Raw genomic sequence first — 20,682 nt, 5'->3', positions numbered from 1 at the left:
AGGTGTCTGTCGAGGGTCAAGCTTTCCACACATCCTGTGCAAGGGTTGGATTGAGGAGGGACTCAGGGCCCAAGGGTGGGAGGCAGGCTGTGAGGAAGGAGGTGGCCTGCTGACCCCACCGAGCTTCTGCAGGGGAGGCGTGGGCCACCCCATGAGGAGGACAGCTCTAGGGGGCTCTCTGCTCTTGGTGGTAAAATGGCTCTGGTGGCCGCATGGCTGTTGGTCCAACAAGAGCAGCAGGGAGCAGGAAGTGGAGCCTGGAGGGACATATGCATGGGGGACACCTAGATGAGGACTCATCTGGGTATAGTTTTCAATTTTTAGTCTCTACAGTATTTTATGGCTTGAAACTTTTTTCAAGTTGTGTTACTTTTGCAGTTGTGAGTGAGAGAGAGAGAAAGAGAGAGAGAGCGCTATAACCAGCAGAGGTGTCTCCTTGGGTCCCAAGCTCTAGGAAGAGCCCTGGCCAGGACTTGCTACATCAGCTTTATTTGACTATAACTTTTTATATCCATTTATGTAACACTTAGAAATACATTTAATGGAAGTTAAAATGAAAAGCTTCCAATTACTGCAGCTTAACAAAAAAGACCTTCCCTTTGGTGTGAAGGCCTCCTTTGCCCTCTGCCCGGCCTTTTCCGGGCTCTGTCAGTGTCTCCTCACCCTCTTCCTTCCCTCCTCCCAGCGCCCCGTCAGCCTCCTCCAGGGCTGTTCTGATCAGTCTGGCCCTTCTTCAGGGTCATCCCGCTCCAGCTAGATCCAGTGACTCCTCAGTGAGCACGCCCAACATGCTCTTGCCTTCTTCCCTCGCACACATCACCTTGTACCTACATGATTAATTATGGTTGCCTGATCTGCTCCCCTCCCCTGGACCTGACAGTGGGAGTGGCACAGAGTGGGTGGGCTTTCCCTCTTTGTACCATCAATAGTGCCACCCAGTGGCTTCTCTTTTCAACCCCACCCCCTCTCTAAAACTAGCCTCCTACACTTTGTCTTTGGTTGTTTCAAAACTCAGAGAGGGTCGGTCCCTGCTGCCCAGTGCTCATGAGCACTCTCAGCCTGGATCCCCTGCCCACCCCATCCCGTCTATAAGCGTCCCTTCTGGAGCTGTCCTGTACCTCTCTAATGGAGATGCACTTCACGTGGCTGTGGCCTTGTCAGTCCCAGCATGGGCACCAAGGGTATTTCCATTTGAGCTCAGGCGACCCAGGTGCATGCAGGGTCCTCTGGTCTAGCTAGCACTTCTTTTGCTCGTGGCCCTCTGGCTTCTCTTGCCCTTGACTATTTCTATACAGATTCCTATCTCTTCTCTGATTTGGGGAAACTTCTTTACATGTAATATTAGGCTCTTGCCAGATTTAAACGCTGCAATACCACAATACCTATCTGCTATCTGTGGCCCATTCAAGGTGCTCTCTGTTCTACAGGAATTTTCATTTTTATGTTAAACCCCCATCAGCCCAGCTGGCGTAGCTCAGTGGTTGAGCATTGACCTATGAACCAGGAGGTTCCTGGTCAGGGCACATGCCCAGGTTGTGGGCTTGGTCCCCAGTGGGGGGTATGCAGGAGGCAGCCAATCAGATTTTCTCATCATTGGTTTTTATTTCTCTCTCCCTTCCTATTTGAAATTTAAAAAAAAAAAAAATAAATATATATATATATATATATATATATATATATATATTAAAAACAACAACAAGAAAAACACACCCTTGTCCAATGGTTGCACTTTGGGTTTTAAGTTCTTCACTCTGCGCTCACAAATAGGTTTTCCCACATTTTTCTACTAACTTCCTGTTTTATTTTCACACCGAGGTTTTCAGTCCTCCAAGTTGGCCCAGTGTGCACCCTGCCTGGCCCGAGCCAACCCCCGAGCCCAAGCCCGTGTCTGCCCGCTGACTGCTGTTACTGCAGGTCTGCAGTCAGTAGAATCCAGCAGGAAATCACCTCTACTGACATCTCCTCAAAGCTGACTGGACTTTTCCAAAGTTTCAATGTGGACCTTTTTTCTTCCGTATAAATTTTAAAGTTTAATGAATTTCTTTAAAAATCAGGTGGGATTTTAATTAGGATTGTGCTGGATTTATAGCACATTTCCCTTCAACCTTTTTGTATAACTTTCAAATGTGAAAGAACAGACAATAGACTTCAATTTGTGACCCAGTCTGAGTCTCCCCTCCACCCCAGGGCTTCCTTGTCTTTTTTGTCCCCAAGAGGATACGAGGCTGGACAGACTGACAGCCTCACCTCTGCCCCCCACCCCCCTTGAATCTCCTCCCTGTCCTCTTTGCTGGAAGATTTGGATTTTTCCTAGTTGTGAGTTGGCTGTTTCATAACTGATTTCTGTTCTATTAGAGGTTACTTTAAACCTCTCTTTTCCTATAAACTTTATTGCTCCCCTTTCTACCCCAAGGTGAACATTCCTCCTTTTTCAGTTCCTCACGTGGAGTATGTCCTTTTTGGGGTGGAATAACTTTTTTCAACACAGGCACCCCAATCCTGAACCCTTGTATCTAAACACATCTCCTGGCTGTGGGCAGAGTGCTGGGTCACCATGCCAAGGGGCCCCGTCCTACCCCCCCCCCCCCCCTTTCCTTTCAAGGAGCTTGCTCTTCAATAGGCGCTCACGGTCAGGTTGCATGGTTTATTTTGGCCAAGATTAAAATCAGTACTTGGACATGGCCTTCACCTTAGGGCAACCACTGCCATGCTTATGGCTTCCCTGGCCATGGATCACCGCTGCCCCGAAGGCACCAATACGCTCCCGGCTCCCAGGGCCGCCTGCGCACAGCGGTGTCACAGCACGTAGGACAGTGCTGGCTAGGAGGGCACTCCGTGACAGTCACATGGGCTGCCCTGGAGAGCTGTGGCTACTGAGCACTTGGGATGTGCCGAGCACAACCGAGAAACTGAATTTTTAATTCCACTTTATTTAAACGAAGTTAACTGTGACTGAATCAGCCATGAGTAGCAGCACGTGGCTCCCATACTGGACAGGGCATCTCTGAAGAGTGGGGAGCGGAGGGACCTGTAGTGACTGTGTGGGTCCTCATTCTGCAGAGGAGAAATCTGAGACCCCGAGGATGATGAGGTCTATGTAGACTGAATCAGACCCCTGGGGCTGTTGAGGTAAATTTTATAAAACATGAGTCAACACGATGATGGGGTCAGAGTGGGAGACAATGTTGCAGGTGGTCAGAGGTGAGCTCTTTGCAGAAAGTCTTTGAGGAGCCTCAGGTGGGTTTACCATCTGTCAGTGGCAACATGACCTCAGAGGGCCGCAGGGGCAGGGGGAACAGGAGGAACGGGGCCTGTACACGACACTGCTCTTTAAGAGAGCTGAGGGTCACAGCACAGAGGGCTGAGCACCCTTTACGCAGTTTTGTTTTAAAATATCATTTTAAAACACTGGCATCACTGGTCTAAAAGACTAGAAAGCTCTGGGCTGATAGGCTTCAGGCCACTGGGACGGCTCCTGAATGCCCACCCAGCAGCACACGGATGCTTGAGTGACCTCCCTCAGAGAGGACACAGAGCAATGGGACACCGTGTGGTGCATGGAACAGCAATGCCTCCCAGAGTGTGACTGGCAGTACACACGGCAGTGATCACTCAGTGCCTTTTTATTGCCATTGGGTTGTGACCGTTGATAGTGATGATTTCAGGAGCAACGGGTGGATTAAAAAACCGTGGCCAGGAAGTTCTTTTGGAGAGAAAGAGCAAGTGAGGGCGAGGAGGGTCAGAACCTGACGAAGGTGGCGTCGATCTGCCGCACGCTGGGCAGTGCCAACATCACCTTCCGTCGGTACTGTGGGTCCTTCTGCAGGGGGTTCCCCTCCAAGTATACTGTCTCCAGGTTCTTGGCTCCCTTCAGCTCGTCCAGGTCGCTCCAGCTCTCAAGAAGATTGTCATTCATCTGGGAGGACACACACAAACATGCACACACAGACTTAATGAGACAGAAAAATGTATATGTATTTACAAGCAACTGTTACTTTCTCCTCTGTGACTTGCCTGTTTGCTTCTGCCCAGTGTTCAAATGGCAGCTCTGTACGGCTGTGTTTAATGTCAGGACATCATCTCATTGATAGAGTCGTATAAGCACATTCTCACTGTCATGCAGGCGCCCTCCACCTGACTGGAATCTGAATGCTCAGCTGTGAAATGGGCAACGCTGCCTGCCTCTCAGGCTGCCGTGATCGTCAGTCGGACGGGAAAGCCATCTGGACACCACAGCAGATCTGTCCGTGCTTACTGTCTGTCTGGTGGTCTGAGGAACAGCATTCCTGTGTTCTGGGGCCAGGTGCTAGCCAACTTCCAGCAGTTGTGAGCCTGCCTGCCTCCCAGGTAACCAGGGTGGCCCCTACCTGTCTCAGCAGCCCAGGTCCCATGTGCTGTCCCTTGGCAAGGCATGCAGAGGAACCCCATCTTCAGAAACTCTAGTCAGCTATGCCCCAAACCTGCCAGCACCCACCCCTCTCGTGGTGCAGGTCTTGTCTCTGGTTGTCTGGTTTCTTTGTGTGGTTCCCTGGTCCCTCCAGAGCCAAATCCCCTCAGTGCAATGCACCCAGCCCTCCAGCAGCCACACCTTCCCTCAGGGTGCAGCACAGGGGCCCTGGGGCTCACGTTCCCTGTGCGCTCAGCCCAGCACACCTACCACCATGGTCTGGTTGGGCCTCCCTGACACACTCTGGTGCTACCCCCGGCCCAATGCTTTAATAAGGGGTGAGGGACATTTTCACCGTGGGCCACCTGTGGTCTAGGGACATTTGGATATCCTTTAAGGAGAGGAAAGGAAAGCCACCAGGACATCAGCAGGGTCCACAGCATAGTCAGAGGAGGAAGAATCATGCTTTAGACTCGACACGTATCTTGGATTAGAGTGACTGCATCGAGGACAACACTCACTTCATAGAATCACAGAGAGTATATGGGCAGCAACCCCATAGGGCATGAGCTTGGGGACCAGCAGTACACGTGCCTGGAAAACGCATAGGATCCTGACACTGAGGACAACTTCACCATCATTTGCAACCTGTTTAGAGGGGTGTCCAGATGCCTGACATCCGTTTACTCCCTAAGCCACACCTGCAGCCACGAGACAGCTCGAGGCAGATTCCAGGGTGACCAGACCCACACCCATTTCCTCTGTGCTACAGGCCCTCTGGTCACATGGCAATCCTCAGGTCCCCCTTCCATGTGCACCGCAATCACCCAGTCCGCTGGTCAGGTATAGTGGGGCCAGAGAGCCGCATTTTTAACAAGTTCCTGGTGATGCTGATGCCACAGGCCCATACAATGATGTCACCAGCCTTCAACCTCTGTGCACGCCCATCTCAGCTTGCACCCCATCACCCGTGAGCCCCATCATCCTAAATGCTAGGCCCAGGGCTGCAGGCCCCACACTCACTGACCACTTCACTCACCCACCCCAGAGGGTGCTCAACTTACCCAGAATTCCAGCAGCTCTGTTAGATGGCTGATATTTTCAATCTTTTTAATTCTGTTTGCCGCAATGTCCAGCATCGTGAGTTTGTTCTAAATAAGGAAGTAAAGTTTGTCTCGGGTATACCTCAGTTCAACGGTGATTGCATGGCCATAAACATAGCTCAGAGCTGTGGGCCAGCTGCCCTCGCAGAACAGAGCCATGCTGACAGGATGATGACCCCTGCCCACTGCTTTCAGTCCTCCCCATCCCTGCCCACTACACAGCATCCACACAATCACATCACCCAGCTCTCAGTATCACTGGGATATCAAACTGGGTCTGTTAGACCGGAGCTCCCAGATGCCCATCCACAAGGACCCAGTGAGACGACAGTCCTGGGAAGGGCAGGGTAGCCCCTGTCAAAAAGCAAAGGGAGGCCTGGCCCCTGGGGCTGCATGGGGCATGAGATTTAGTGCTTATCTCAAGGACCTCTCTGACACTAATACTTAGAATAGCATTTTTTCATTCTGGAAGGATCCTGGGCTGGTCCAAGGTAAGAAACTGCACAGGCACAGGCGGAGGTGGTGGAGGGGGAAGTCAAGCCCATGCTCCTGCAGTAGGCTGTCCTGTCCAGGGAAAGGCCACCAGGAGCAGGGCAGGGGAAGCCTGGGCACTAAGGGAGGGGCTGGCTGGCCTGGATTGCAGCCGATGGAAGAGAGGCGATGGGAGGAGTCTGGAGCCCAGCCCCGCAGAGGACAGTGCCCAGAGCTCTGAAAGTGTGTGTTCCTATGCCTCATCCCTCCATTTCTGACCGGGTCCCTTCTCCCATTCTCTTCTGTACCTTGGGACACTGACACCAAACCCTCCCAAGTTTGAGGGCAAGTTAAAGAATGTCCCAGTAAAGTAAAATGACGCCCTGCCTGTCCCTAAAGCACTCAGACAGCAGCTCTGCTGACTCAGACGCGCTCTGGCCTTGGTGTCTGACTCCTTGTGGCCCAGCCCCACCTGCCCACACCCCATGTCCCACCTGGGGTGGAGCAGTGACAGCAGGAGCTGGGGTGCTCATGCTGGGCTCGTCATGTGTCCTTAGCCTGGCGAGTGCCTGTAGCACACAGCGGGCTTCAGAGCAAACAGGGACTGGAGAGGGGCCTGTGGGCAGCCCTTGGGTGCACGGTAGGCACATGGCAGGGACAGGCCGGGTCCATGTTCCTGAGGGTGGGTCTCTCCAGCCATGCCCATGTTTTGCAATTCTCAGTGCAGGTGCAGAAACCAGCAGAGCTAAAGTAGCCTGACACATGGCAGATCTGATCTCTGCGCAGTCTGAGCGCATAGGCTCAGCAGCAGAGAGGGGTCCTGGCTACCAGAACCGGCCCTGAAACTCTGAGGACAGGGAACCAGTTAGGCACTCAACACCTCATGTTTTTCTGGGGAGCTGGACAATGTTTAGAGAGCAAACCAGTAAGAATCTCTCCCCATCCTGCAAAACAAAAGGAAAGTGGGGAGAGCAGGCACCAGAGGCTCCGACTTCCAGCAGAGGGACAGGTGTGAGAGCTCAGACCAGACCAGCAGGAAGACGCAGTGCATGGAGGGAATAGCAGAGCAGAGGAGCAGTGAATACTGTCTCTGTGAGGCCCTCACTGCCTGTGCTGATAAGACACTGGCCGTGGTGGGAACACTGGTTTAGGGCTCACTCAGGGGACTTTCCTGCATTTCCTGGTGAGAGGGGTCACTCTGTCTGCAGGACTGGAAGCTTCTCTTTGAGAAACCTCCAGAGGCAGCATCTACTGAAGACCAGCCCCGGAGGCCAAAGTGTGCTGCTGGCCAGCTGCCTGCCACTCAGGCCCCGTGCCCACCCGCCCAGATGAACGAGAGGACGCCTTACGTTGTTCTCCAGGCCTTCTATCACTTCGATGCCGTTGTGGCTGAGGTACAGCTCCCTCAGGTTTACCAGGCTCTGCAGACCCTCCATCTTGGTCAGCCTGTTGCTCTGGAAGGGAGAGCCGACAGCCGTCAGAATCATGTGGAGGGTGTGAGATAAGACAGCTTTTAGGAAAGGAGGTTTCTCTTGTTGAAGAATTTGGACAATTGGGCATTCCACTTAACACAGGCCAGCATCGGGTTATGAAGAGAGAGAAAGATCAGCATCTCCAGTCTGTTGTCCTGGGCTACAATTCATGCGTGAAGGTTGAAGGTTTTTATGCAAAGAATTTATTGTTTTTAGATGTACTCAGGGAGGGTCTAAAAATCAGCTTAGTAGTTCAAATGTTAAGATCACTGAATATTTTAAAATTCTTCTTTCTTTCTTTCTTTCAGGATATGTTGTAACTCAAATTAAACTATGAGGCTCTCCCATACCCAGTCCCTGTCACCAGAACACCCACCACATCCCACCTCCCTGGTCTGATTCCACTCATTGGCTTTTAACAGAAAAGGTCACGTGAGCCTAGCAATATTCAGGTGCTGACTCCCAAACGCAGAGTAGGACCCTCGCCCACCATTGAGCCAAATATGCTAGGAACATTTGGAACAAACTTATCCTTCTGAAGATGCCCCTTTGCCTAAAAACCACCAGGGACTTTTACCAAGAAAAGGAACGTGACCCATAAAAGATGAAGTGTTAGTCTAACACGCATATGTTCACAGGAGCATGTGCACATATGAGATCTAATGCTTCAACTGCTCGTGATGCAGTGCTGATCATGGACATAGTGGGAGAGAAAACTGGGCCAAGTAGCAGCTCTGGCTGGCTGGGAGGCCATGCAGGCCCTGCTGGTTCAGGACAGGGGGTGGAGGTGGGGCAAGCTGGTTTGATACCTGTATACTGAGGACTGTCAGGTTGGAGAGTGCATCCAGGTTTTGAAGTTTAGTGATCTTGTTTTTCCCCAAAAACAAACTGTCCAAATTGGTTAATGTGTCGATATTTTCAATGGCCTGTAAAACGGACAGAGCAACAGTTTTCCCAGGGGAGGGCATAGCACTCTCTGGATTTCGTCTTGGGGTGTCAGGCAAGTCTCAATCTGGAAACTTTCCAGTAAAATCTTACTTCAAAGTACAGAATGAAAAAACTGAGGGTAGGTGGAGGGTCTAAGGCCTGTCTCTCAGGCTCACTCCTAACCTCCATGGACCACATTTCCAAGTCCTCCCAGTTCTGAGCTGACACTGTTCTGTTAGTCTATGTGGGGTTTGTTACAATGCATCCCACCAGCCTCAGTCTCCCCAGAAGTGAGCCCCCACGCAGGATCCGGCTATGCCCCTCTTCCTCGTTCCCCACCCTCTTTTCTCGTCCTCCCTGCCAGGTGCTGAGCTCTGCACATCTGCACACAGCAGGGTTTAATGAATGTGCAGTGACCAGATCTGTCTCCCTCCTCTGCTCAGTCAGGGCAGGCTAGCACGGTGGTGACCGCAGCAAGTGCACGAGGTGCAGCTCGTCTGCCCATTGCAGCAGGACTTGGCTGGGGGGGTCTATGAGGATGGAGATTCAGGAGAGGGCACCCTTAACAGCTACTGCCTGCGGTAATTTGTGACAAGCCACCTCTCCTGGAACGTGCCACAGAGACACTTAATAAAATACTGATGTGACTGCTCTCTAGTTTTAAACGTATGGCTCTGCTGCCACATTACCGCCAACAGTGTCTGTCCTCACTACAGCCACCTCTTTGGTTTGTGTCCTGCCCAACTCTCAAGGGCCAAGCCAGACTGACAACTGTCAGCTGTAAGCTTCCAAAAGCCATACGGAGGGCTACTTTCCCCAGGGACGGAGGGGAAGAAATGCTCAAAGATACCTGAGCTCAGCTGCTCAGCAAGGCCAGTGGGAAGCACAGGCTTCCTGCGGCCCTGGTGGAGGTCAGGTTGCTGTCAGCCCCTCTGCCCGGAACACGCTCATGTCAGGCAGGATTGTCAGAAACACAACCAAAGTGTTTGGGGCTGATCAGTTCACCTCAGGCAGAATGTACTGGTAACTGGGATGGTTTGCTAAGAGTTTAGCTCAGACTGGGATGGAGAGCAAGTGAAACCTACATGCAGCAGGCTAGGCCACTCCATTTGGGCACATATTCTTTTTTTTTATTTTTTATTTTGTTTTTATACCAAGCAACCTATGTAACAAACATGGTTGTTTTATTTTTCTGGGCATATATTCTTATTAACACTGACCCTAGTATTTTTCTTAAAAATTAACTTTCGTTTCTGGGGGGGAGTGGGGGGGGGGGGGGGAATCACACCCTATGGAAAATATACACCCTGTACCCCCAGGCCATGCCCACACCTACCCGGATGCGGTTGGATCCCAGCTCCAGCATCTCCAGTTGACGTAAGTTGCTCAAGTTCTCAATTTTATTGATTTTATTGTTGACCAAGAAGAGCTTTTTCAGTTTTGTCAACTTGTCAACCCCTTCAATGTTTCTCAGTAGATTAAAAGAAATATCTAGAATCCTGGAATGAGCAAAAACAATTATTTTTGAAGAGTACAGGCCACACAGAACTCAGAATATAACTGTCTCAAGGGCGGCATCCCCACCCGTGGAACAGCTTCCAGAGCCCCCAATACCTGCTCACAGGACTGCACTGAGGGCAGATACCATGTCATCCCCTACTGACAGGACCAACCAGCAGCCTCTACCCAAAGGTTGATTTGCAGGCCGGGACTGGGCAAGCTGATGCCACCGATGGAGCCAGGAATGGGGCAGGACCCAATGGCAGAGGTGGCCTCTCCAGGGCAGACTGGTTCTGGGGACACTGGTCAGCCCCAGGTCATCCCTGGGGCTTGGGACTCACTCCAGCTCTGTTAGTGTGTCCAGATTCTCTATCTTCTTGATCTGGTTGTCATACAGGTCCAGTTCTCGGAGGCTGTGCAGCTCCTCCAGGTTCTCAATGCACTTAATTAGATTTTGACGGAGGCAGAGAGTCTGGAGGGTTGGAAAAAGGATACTTGACATAGGCAACAAGCGGGGAGGTCATGGGAAAGCCTTAGGGGGAAGGATGTGTTTTCTAGAAAGGGGCTGGCATGGGGAAGATGGAAGACACCCACAGGAAGGCTGCAGACAGGCCCTGCACCAAGAAGACCTGCTCAGTAAGGGAGGCTTTGGTCAGTTTGGGGTGTATGTTGTTTCCTGGCAGAGTGAACCCTTGGGCTCAGGTGAGTTCAGGACTGTACAGTCTGATGCAGGCTCAGCTGCAGGCAAGCCCTGAACTGAGGCTCTGCTAGCAGCAGTGGGTCTGAGCCGGCCTGCACTACTCCTCAAAACTGCCACGTTCAAGTCAAGTATGCTCAATGTGGTTCCTGATGTAGGTGGCACCTCCTGCCGGACTGTGCTTGCCTCAGAGCTGAGTCTCAGTTATGGATTTACCTAGACCAGGGGTGGGCAAACTTTTTGACTCGAGGGCCACAATGGGTTCTTAAACTGGACCGGAGGGCCGGAACAAAAGCATGGATGGAGTGTTTGTGTGAACTAATATAAATTCAAAGTAAACATCATTACATAAAAGGGTACGGTCTTTTTTTTTTTTTAGTTTTATTCATTTCAAACGGGTCGGATCCGGCCCGCGGGCCATAGTTTGCCCACGGCTGACCTATACCCTGTGGATGGGGCAAGCTCTGGACTATTACAAAATCACCTCACATGAAAGGACAGACCTCCTCTCACCTTCACTTTCTTCAGAACCTCAAATCCTTCAATTTTTCCAATGCGGTAGTGATTCAGGTCAATGTCCTGAAACAGAGAAGAAATTGAACTTAGCTGCAGGAAAGTGCCCAGAGCCCCACTTCTAGGAGCCTTGCTTCCTAGAACAGGAGCTAAAAAGGAGCCTGATAGGGGGGTGGACATGAGGGTGGGGAGAATAGGTGAGCCAGTGCCACACAAAAGTCTGCGGCAGATAGGTGACAGGGACATAGAGGTGAACTTCAAGATGCTCATGGGTTTAGCTAGGATTTATCATAGTTTGATGTAAAACTAACCCTCCAAATGGGCGGTATATGACATCTTCCTCTCACCCCTTAGTGCAAAACGAGGTGCAAGAAGGTACACCCAGCCCTAACTGGTTTGGCTCAGCGGATAGAGCGTCGGCCTGTGGACTGAAGGGTCCCAGATTCGATCCCGGTCAAGGGCATGTACCTGGGTTGCGGGCACATCCCCAGAAGGGGGCGTGCACAAGACAGCTGAATCAATGTTTCTCTCTCATCGATGTTTCTAACTCTCTATCCTTCTCCCTCTCCCTTCCTCTCTGTAAAAAATCAATAAAATATGTTAAAAAAAAAAAATAAAAAAAGAAGGTACACCCAGCCACAGCACTGCCAGAGGCTCCATGGTTGGTTATTATGCAACAGGTGCTTCTGCAGGCCTTGGATTATAACTGCTTTTCAGATGTGGATGTTAGCACCCCACATTTATAATGTAATCACTGGATCTATTGATTTATGATTCAAAGGAGTTTCATTTGTCACAACGTGGCAAACAGAAATGGAATTCAAATCAGTGCTATTAAAAACAGTAAAAACCCAAGGAATCTGACCCACCCAAGGGAGGCTTAGACGACCTCCTCTAGGGGATCATTTACTAATCTGGCACCTTCATAAAAGATAACCTGACGGTCAGAGTGGTCCGTCACCACGCCCCCTGAGGCTGGGTCGAGCAGGCGGCATTACCTCTGCATCTCTGTCCAGGGTAATGGTTTCCATATCCACAGGCAGCTCTTGTCCTGAAAAAGTGAGAGAGGAAAAAAGAGCCCACTCAGAGCCCCCATGGCAGGAGACAGCAGCCAGCCTTGGTGAAGAGCTGGCATGCAGGCCTCCTGGTGCAGAGTGGACTCCAATGCAGAGGAGACACCAACAGGTGACACCTGGAGGATCTGGATGGCGCAGAGGGCTAAGTAACACCCTACTCCAGCCATGGTCACCTTTCCAGCTTTGAGTTTCCTGAATTCAGCTATTGGCAAAGGTCTCCACACTTCTATCTGTACTGCAGAGCATTCAGAGAAAGGAAATGTGGTCTGAGGCTGGCCACCAACCTCCCACTTCTGGTGACAACGAGAGCTGTGTAACTGGCAGCAGGACCCCCCTCCTCCACCCCCCCCCCCCAAGTCTGTGGCAATAATATCAGGCCATTTGACTATAGACCATGCTGGGCATATCAGATGTTCTGGGATGTGCCTTTTATTGCTTTGGAAAGTGGCCCAGCATCTACAAACACTTCTCTCTGCAAAAAGCACAAGAGAATGAAGCATGGCTCAGCAGATAGATCAGCCCTGTTGAATAATTTAAATATACTTCTTGACTGGGAGGCTGGAAGCTGAACCAGCAGAGGACCTCCACCCCGTAGGCTGAGCCTCCTGGGACATCCGATGGCTGAGGAAGGCTGCAAGAACCACTCTTGCTGCAGAGTTCAGTCTCAAATTAGCAGACCCCACCCCCCCATCTTTATTTCATCTGACCCTATCTAGGCATTATGTTTAAAAGGGTTAAATTCTTAAAAAGACTGACAGTAATTTCTTGATTTCACCAACTATCTTATGATTTCTTCTCCCACTGAGTGAGTTCTGCTTGAATTAGGATATGAAGGTCATATATTGAGGCTTAATGGCTTTTCTCTAAAGTCCCTTTTTGCTCCCCCAATGCTTTGTTGAAGAAGCCAGGCTGCCTGTCTTATAGAGCTTCTCTGGGTTGGATTGGAGCGTGTGGCTGCCATCTCATCTATTTCCTGTAAACTGTTGTTACACTCTTGCCTGGCTCCCATTGCTGCCCCTTCCATTCAACAAAACTGTGTTTGCTCCTGCAGTGCAGCTCTCTTGCAGCTCCCAAACTCCTGAAGTTAGCCTGGCCCCTGCACTGGAGGCCTCAGAGGGGCGCACTTGACATAGGACCAGCTTAATCAGGAATTACTGGCCCCATACTGGCTGAAATCACTTCCTAGTCTTTTCACTATACCTTTTCCATAATGATCAATAGTGGCTAGATTTAAAAAAATGTCTTCTACAGTTTATCCAAAACTTTATGAGATATCACCAACCTAAGAATTAAATAAAAGAAGCTGAGCAAAACCAAGAGATATAACCAAGCTACTTACCCCCCCACCCTCCCCACCCCGCCTCAGCCCCCAAGACAGCCTAAATTCACCATCAGGACCCAGGATGCTGCAGTGAGAGAGGCTATGCAATGAAGGCCAGTTACTTGGGTCACTCAATGTCTAAACCAGGATGCTTTAGAATAAAAGGGGCACCACAGACAATCATGCTGGGCCACCAGATGGAAATTGGGGCTGTCCTGGGCTCCTCAAGGACATGTGGTTACATGGCTTAAAGGGGTTCTGTCTGTAATCCATCCAGCACAGGACAGGCCCCCAAAATGTCAGCTTATCCTTTAAAACAAAGTTACTACACTAGAACATCTTTCTGTATATATTCTGCACTGACCATATTTTGTGATTTCTTAGGGAAAATAAGTAAAAGGGAACAGTTGACATGTTTGAATTTGTTTTATTTGAACTTCAGATTTAAATATAGGTAGAAGCAAGTCCTACTTTCTCTAAGGACTTACAAAAATGTGTATTCCCAGAGAACTTCTAACCAGTTAGTAGTTTGGAGGAAAGAATGCTGGGTTTAGATAACCCGGCTCAAATCCAGCTGTTCCACTTTGGAGCCATGCGCCCTTGGGCTCATCGTAGTGAGCCTGGGAGAGGACGCCCATGACAGAGCTCCATCAACTCTCCAGTCCAGCACAAGCAGCAGGTGTTCATACGTGACGACAGGTGATGCTCCCCCCTGCTTGGCTTTCTAGACCTCAGACAGACAGCAATGAAAGCTTTCACCATCACTCCCATGTACTTATCCCACCCACATCATCTCCAGAATATTGACTGCAGTTCTGAAATGTGACTGGTGCTTTTGTGGTAATCTCCTTTGCCTTAAAATTAGGTTGCCATAGTTACCAGTCATCTTCACCAGCACAGAGAGCACCACGTTATTTTAAAAATTTGTTTGGTTTTTATAAATTTGTTGTTTTTATTACTAGAAAGGTAAAATGTACGATTACTACCTTTAATATCCATAACTGTATATAAACCTAGAAAATGAAGAAGGTCCAAGGCCTTCACCAACCTACTGTTCAGTGACACCTTCAACAACAGCTTGAAGCATTTTCTCTGGAGCAGGTAAAACCACATATTAATAGTTTTTAAATAAGAACAAGATCTTAACATGCATACTTTTTGGAAATTTGCCTTTTTCACCTAATAATATATCTTGGACAGATTTTTTTCTGTTTATATGGTTTCTACTCTCATTCTTTTCAATGTAAGTTGATTTTCTAAGCAACAAACAAATGGGCTAAGATCATGGCTGGGGAGTGTGAAAAGCTACCATCATGGGCTAAGGACTTACTTCTCTCGTCTCCAAATTCATTTTGCTGTTCTTGTTACTCACTAAAACAACAGGAGGCCACTGGTACGTTTTCCACATAAAAGGATTTCCCTAACACCTGGGCAGTGAAGAAGTCCATCCTCAGAACTATAAAAATGGTGAAGAAGGACTCAAGAAATGACTTCTTTAAGACATTAAAAGTACTATTCTGGCTCTAACTGGTTTGGTTCAGTGGATAGAGCGTCAGCCTGTGGACTGAAGGGTCCCAGGTTTGATTCCAGTCAAGGGCACATGCCTGGGTTGCAGGCTTGATCCCCAGTAGGAGACGTGCAGGAGGCAGCCAATCAATGATTCTCTCTCACCATTGATATTTCTATCTCTCTTTCCCTCTCCCTTCCTCTCTGAAACCAATAAAGATATATATATTTAAAAAAAAAAGTGCTATTCTGAAAGCAGTTTGTATTACTACTAGAGGCCCGGTGCACAAAAATTTGTGCACTGGGCGGGGGGGGGGGGGGGCGGGGGGGGGGGCCCAGCCCGGCCTGTGCCCTCTCCTAGTCTGGGACCCCTCGGTAGATAACCACCTGCTGGCTTAGGCCTGCTCCTGGGTGGCAGAGGGCACACCCAATCCCTAGGTGCAGCCCCTGGTCAGGCTCAGAGCAGGGCCGATTGGGGAGTTGGGGCGCCGCCCCGTCATGCACAGAGCAGGGCGGATTGGGAGGTTGCAATGCCACCCTCAGTCACGCTCAGGGTAGGACCGATTGGGGGGTTGGGGCACCGCCCCCTGTCACACTCAAGGCAGGGTTGATGGGGAGGTTGCGGTGCCACCCCCTGTCACGCACATAGCAGGGCCGATCAGGGGGTTGGGGCGCTGCCCCCTGTCACGCACAGAGCAGGGCTGATCAGGGGGTTGAGGAGCTCCCCGCTGTCACTCACAGAGTAGGGCCAATAGGGGAGTTGGGGCACCGCCCCCTGTCACACACAGAGCAGGGCAGATAAGGGAGTTGGGGCACTGCACCCTGTCACACTCAGGGCAGGGCCAATGGGGAGGTTATGGCTCTACCCTGTCACACACAGAGCAAGGCCCGTGGAGGGGGGTTGGGGCGCCACCCTCTATCACCCACAGAGCAGGGCCGATCAGGGGCTTGGGGCGCCGCCACTGTCACACTCGGGGCAGGGCCGATGGAGAGGTTATGGCTCTACCCTGTCACACACAGAGCAGGGCCGATCAGGGGGTTGGTGCGCTGCACCCTGTCAAACACAGAGCTGCAGGGCAATCAGGGGATTGGGGAACTCCCCCCTATCAGGCACAGAGCAGGGCGGATAGGGAGGTTGTGGCCCCGCCCCCTGTCACACACAGAGCTGCAGGGCGATCAGGGGGTTTGGGCGCTGCCCCCTGTCACGCTGATCTCGGTGCCGGGAGGCATATTACTCTTTTACTATATAGGATAGAGGCCTGGTGCATGGGTGGGAGCCGGCTGGTTTGCCCTGAAGGGTGTCCTGGATCAGGGTGGGGGTCCCCACTGGGGTGCCTGGCCAGGCTGGCTGAGGGGCTGAGGGCTGTTTTCTGGAAGCGAGTGACTGAAGCTTCCAACCGCTCCTTGTTTTCTTTTTTTTTTTAATTCTGGGCCAGCTTTAGCTCTGAGGTCTCGCTGCTGAAAACATGGATACAAAGTTTCGGTCCGCCTGGCTTTCAGTCCAGCTGGTTTCTGGAGTTTTGTTTATCTTCTTATTTGCAACATAGTACATAGTTGCTTAGAGTTGTAGCTCAGAGGCCGGCAAATGAGGCGGGGAACGTTGGAGTCCGCAGCAAGCAAGCCTCATATTCGCTTCCAGCTGCCTGGCTGCCGGCCACCATCTTGGCTGACAGTTAATTTGCATATACTCACTGATTAGCCAATGAAAAGGGTAGCGGTTGTACGCTAATTACCATGTTTCTCTTTTATTAGTGTAGATGGTAGGACATCAAAGCATAGTAGTTAGTCAGCCATAATGTTTACTGTAAATCTCATTCTGAGCATATGGTTAATAAAACAATTTTCTGATTCTGTCCCAAATGATGCACTAGTACCAGTATCATTATTAGTATTTGCCTTCAGTGGAATTAGAAAAGTTGCACTCTGCCTGCAAGTACCAGCAGTCAGCTGGTTAGGGGAGAGCTGGTTAGGGGAGCGTGCGTCAGACGGGCCCTGCTCCTAGCCCACCGGGGGCCTCTGTGGCTACACCAGCAGACCAACACAGTACAGTGGTCCTCCCCAGAATGACACACGCTGCCACCTTGGGAAGGGGGGAGATAGATTGCGTGCAACACTGCCTGCACCCCTTTAGTGACCAAGGTTCTTAACTGGGCAGGGTACCTGCTGGTTCTTCTTCCCCCCGCTCCTCTCCATCCTTCAGGCTGTGCTCGCTGAGGTCTGCCACTATACGGCTGCTCTGCTTTTTCCCTTCTTCATCGCCCGATTCTTCAGACTCGACCCGCCTGTCAACTGAACCCACACAGATCAATGAGAATTCCCATCCACATCATGTTCTCTTTGAAGTACATATAACAGACAGACATCCAGTTGCAAGTAAAAAACGCCATTTAAAAACATTTGTTGAATTCAGTTCAATGAACATTTGAGTGTCTTCCATGTCTCAGGTACCATCTGTACAGTGGCAGGGAGATCTGGGGGTGGGTTGGGAAGGGGGCAGGGAGGCCACATGGGCATGAAGGTGAGTATCATACTATTCCTCAAGGAGCTCATGAAGAGTCCCCAGTTGTTCTGAATGCCCTGGGATGTTGCGATTAAATGTACTAGTGCTAAAATGCAGTGAAGCCTGGATATCCGTGTAGAGGGGACCATTGTGACCCTTCCACCACATACCTTCATCCATGCTCCACTATCCATTTGGTCAAGAAAACCAGCCCAGTTCACAGGCCCACGTTCTGAAAGAAATCAAGACTAACTCAAATCAGACTGTGGGCAGGGAGCTCTAATGAAAAAGGAGAAGACAGCCAATAGTGCTAACTGCCCCCTGTAAAGGTCACAGATGCTAACCCTCAGGACATAGTGATGCCAGCCAGCTCAAAGCTTTGAAGAGCTATCAAGTAATTATTTTTTGAATTAATAATAAGGCAATGATGAAATGTGGCAGATTGGTAAAAATTCATTGGTAAAATTGTAAAATAATGTTCCTTTCTCCTAACTTTCTTCATGACGTCTTTGGAAGTTTGTTTAGAAGCCCCAACACACTTAGAACTTACTTGGAATCATCAACCACACTGAAAGATTGCGTGTTCCTGAGTCCAGCTTATCTACAGAGGGAGGGAAGTGCTGTTTCATTTTTCTATCTCCACTGGGCCTAGTAAGGAAGCGTCTAGGAAAGGACTGCTGGACAAAACATATCTCTATGAAATCCACCTCCAAAACCTCCACGTCTGTTCCTCTTCCCTGCCCTTGGCAACTGCTTTGGCTCAGCTACTCATTACTTGTGGCCTGGCCTCATGCGGGCCTCCTAACTGGTCTTTCTGTGATCTGTCTGACCCTGTCTAATCTATTCTCCATTGTCAGAGAATTCGATCTGATTCTAAAATCCAAATCTGATCTTTGACTCCAAAAACTCCTAAAATGCCAATGGCTCTTCCTGAGTCTACATCTTGACCTTAGAAGCACAGCTTGGCAAGTTACTTCCTTTTCCAAGCTGCAGCCTTCAAATCTGCAGAAGGAAGCTAGTATAGTAACTATATCTTAGAGTTGATCAGAATTAAATTAGAGAAGGCACAGAAGCAGTTAGCTTTTAATAAATAAAAGCAGTAAACAGTTAATAAATTAATTACAGGTATTCCCTGCTTCCCAAAAGTTCACTTTATGCCACGTCATCATTAAGAAAGAACTACATTAGTTCTTTCACTAATGAGAGAACTGTAAAGAGAATTTTCTCTTTCATGAAAAATGTGAAAAGCAAAAATAGCATCGTTTTGTTTTGCAATGAGCTCTAATAGAGGCAGCTTGAACTCCAACCAGCCAGCGTGGCACCACCAAGCTCCTTCCCCAGGGACTATACCCGGCATCTCAGCATCAAGATGCCATAGCTTTGAACTGTATCTGTGAGTGTTTATGCTTCATCTTGATTCTGTGCATCCATTAGCAAGATGTACCCTAAGATAACCGCTTCTTCACTTTATTCCATTTTGGCTTTGAAAGGTTTCATAGGAACATTAAATTTTCAGATACTTGAGGAAGCCTGCATTGCCAGTACAAGCACTCTGTGGCCACAGCTAAAGGAGAGCAAGTTCTACTGGGCCAAGATCTGGTGCGGCTCACCGGGTGGGGGGGTGGGGTGGGGAGGTTGGGGGGTTGGGCTTAGCTAATGAGGGGCAGCCAATGTGAAACCTGGGACTCTATTCTGAGGACTGCAGAGGGTCTGGGGTATGGGACAGGATCAGCATGTGAGGTGACTTTTGGGCACTGGGGCAATGGGCTGGCTCAAGGTATTGGCAGCATGAACAGAAGAGGTTCGAAAATTTGGAGATTTTTATTATTTTGTTAATCCTCACCTGAGGATATTTCTTTTCCCATTAATTTTTAGAGAGTGGAAGGAAGGGGTATAGACAGAGAGAGTCATCCATGACTTTCTCTTGCCATCCTCAATGGCACTCTCTACCCTCAATCAAAGTGAATGTCACCCTTGGTCAAACTCTCCTCCAAACAGGCCACATTCTTTCACACCCTTTGCCTTTGACTATGTGGTTTCCTTGGCCAGAAATGACCTTCGATCTTTCCTCCAACCTGGCTGAATCGTTAACGTTCAACTTAGAGCTGGTTTTGGTTGTGCAGCCATCTCTCCCGAACATGCCAGCTCTTCCTTCACCGCCCCCGCCCCCTTCTTCCCTAGCATTTACATACGAGACAGATAGGAGGAAACCTGCATTGTCAGGCACAAGCACTGTATCCTCCATGAAACCAGCACATAAGCACACAAGAACAACTGACTCTCCAGTTGGCTTATAACTACATGCATAGATATGCACATCATATTTTCAACAAAGTGGAAGAGTTGAATTTAGTCTTTGCTTAACTGTGATAACTTTGTAAACAGGTACCGGTGTTCTATAGCAATCTCTCGGCTGCTTGTCACACTTCCCCACAACCCATTCGCTTTGGAGAGGACCCTGCTCCGCCGCCGCCAAGCTCACGAATGAACCAACTCGGGCAGGTCCCACGGCGCCCTGCCCGTTTCCCGATTAGTTGCAAGGGGACCGACCCCGCGGGTCAGGCCAGAGGCTCAGTGCGAGGCTCCAACCAGCTGGTGGGCGCTCGGGCTGCGAAACCACCGCGCCGTAAGCTCTCACTCATAGGCCCGGCTCGCGCTGCCGTTGTCCCCTATGTCCGGGGTCCAGCACCTCCGGGGCTGCCTGGCCTTCCCGGCCACCCCCGCCCCTCCGAGCGGGCCAGCAGTTGTCAGGGACGCGCAGCAGGGCTGGGCCGCGGCCGGAGGCAGGACGCCCCTGTCTCTCGGGGAAGACCAGTGAGGGTCGCCCCCCCCCCCGCCCACTCCAACCCTCTGGGCCCTTCGGTCGCCGCCCCGCCGGGCTGCTCACCCTCCATCATCTCCTGCGACAGTTGCTGGCCCGCGCTGTGCTCCGCCGCCATGTTGACTGCTCTTCCCCTTTCCGGAATTTGTCGCCTCAGGCCCCTCAGCCAATCAGGACTCCATGCTCGGAGTTTTCCCAGCCAATGGAATCCCAGCGCAGGGGTGGCTGAACCTCAACGCGCCTGCGCGGCCCCAGTACCTCACGGGAGCTGTAGTTCATTCGTGAGGACGGCTGCCTGACCTCCCCCGGACAAGTAATTTAAGAACGCCCGTAGGTGTCGAGGCGAGGAGCGGGGAAGAGGGCAGGGACTGGCGAAGTGCACGCACGG

The 20,682-nt window shown here is 50.5% G+C and overlaps 1 protein-coding gene across 3 annotated transcripts; it reads right to left on the bottom strand.

The window, feature by feature from the left end:
- Nucleotides 1-3,605: 3,605 nt before the first annotated feature.
- PPP1R7 (protein phosphatase 1 regulatory subunit 7) lies at nucleotides 3,606-20,466 on the bottom strand. 3 transcript variants are annotated; one of them, XM_070422594.1, is made up of 10 exons: nucleotides 20,361-20,466; nucleotides 17,134-17,262; nucleotides 12,069-12,121; nucleotides 11,071-11,136; nucleotides 10,202-10,332; nucleotides 9,697-9,859; nucleotides 8,243-8,359; nucleotides 7,311-7,415; nucleotides 5,452-5,538; nucleotides 3,606-3,916 (listed from the first exon to the last, which is right to left on the bottom strand). In XM_070422594.1, exons 1-10 carry the CDS (start codon nucleotides 20,410-20,412, stop codon nucleotides 3,740-3,742), a joined length of 1,080 nt encoding a protein of 359 aa, XP_070278695.1. In that variant the 5' UTR covers nucleotides 20,413-20,466; the 3' UTR covers nucleotides 3,606-3,739. The 3 variants fall into 3 exon arrangements, with proteins under 3 accessions (XP_070278695.1, XP_070278696.1, XP_070278698.1); XM_070422595.1 differs by lacking the exon at nucleotides 20,361-20,466 and adding an exon at nucleotides 17,644-17,705; XM_070422597.1 differs by lacking the exon at nucleotides 17,134-17,262 and having other exon boundaries at nucleotides 20,361-20,427.
- Nucleotides 20,467-20,682: the final 216 nt, after the last annotated feature.

This window comes from Myotis yumanensis, unplaced genomic scaffold, assembly GCF_028538775.1.
Source record: "Myotis yumanensis isolate MYYU_CA2020_CCGP unplaced genomic scaffold, mMyoYum1.0.hap1 SCAF_8, whole genome shotgun sequence".
In the NCBI taxonomy this organism is placed as follows: Eukaryota; Metazoa; Chordata; class Mammalia; order Chiroptera; family Vespertilionidae; genus Myotis; species Myotis yumanensis.
Note: the sequence above shows the minus strand (reverse complement) of the source record. Positions and strands in the feature narration are given on the sequence as shown.

What these genes read in the sequence shown, in the direction of transcription:
- PPP1R7 (XM_070422594.1), bottom strand. Translation starts at nt 20,412, where the DNA reads ATGGCGGCGGAGCACAGCGCGGGCCAGCAACTGTCGCAGGAGATGATG. An exon ending in AGGTTCTGAAGAAAGTGAAG is followed by an intron (nt 10,333 to 11,070) that starts GTGAGAGGAGGT and finishes CCAACCCTCCAG; the next exon opens with ACTCTCTGCCTCCGTCAAAA. An exon ending in GACACACTAACAGAGCTGGA is followed by an intron (nt 9,860 to 10,201) that starts GTGAGTCCCAAG and finishes TGCTCATTCCAG; the next exon opens with GATTCTAGATATTTCTTTTA.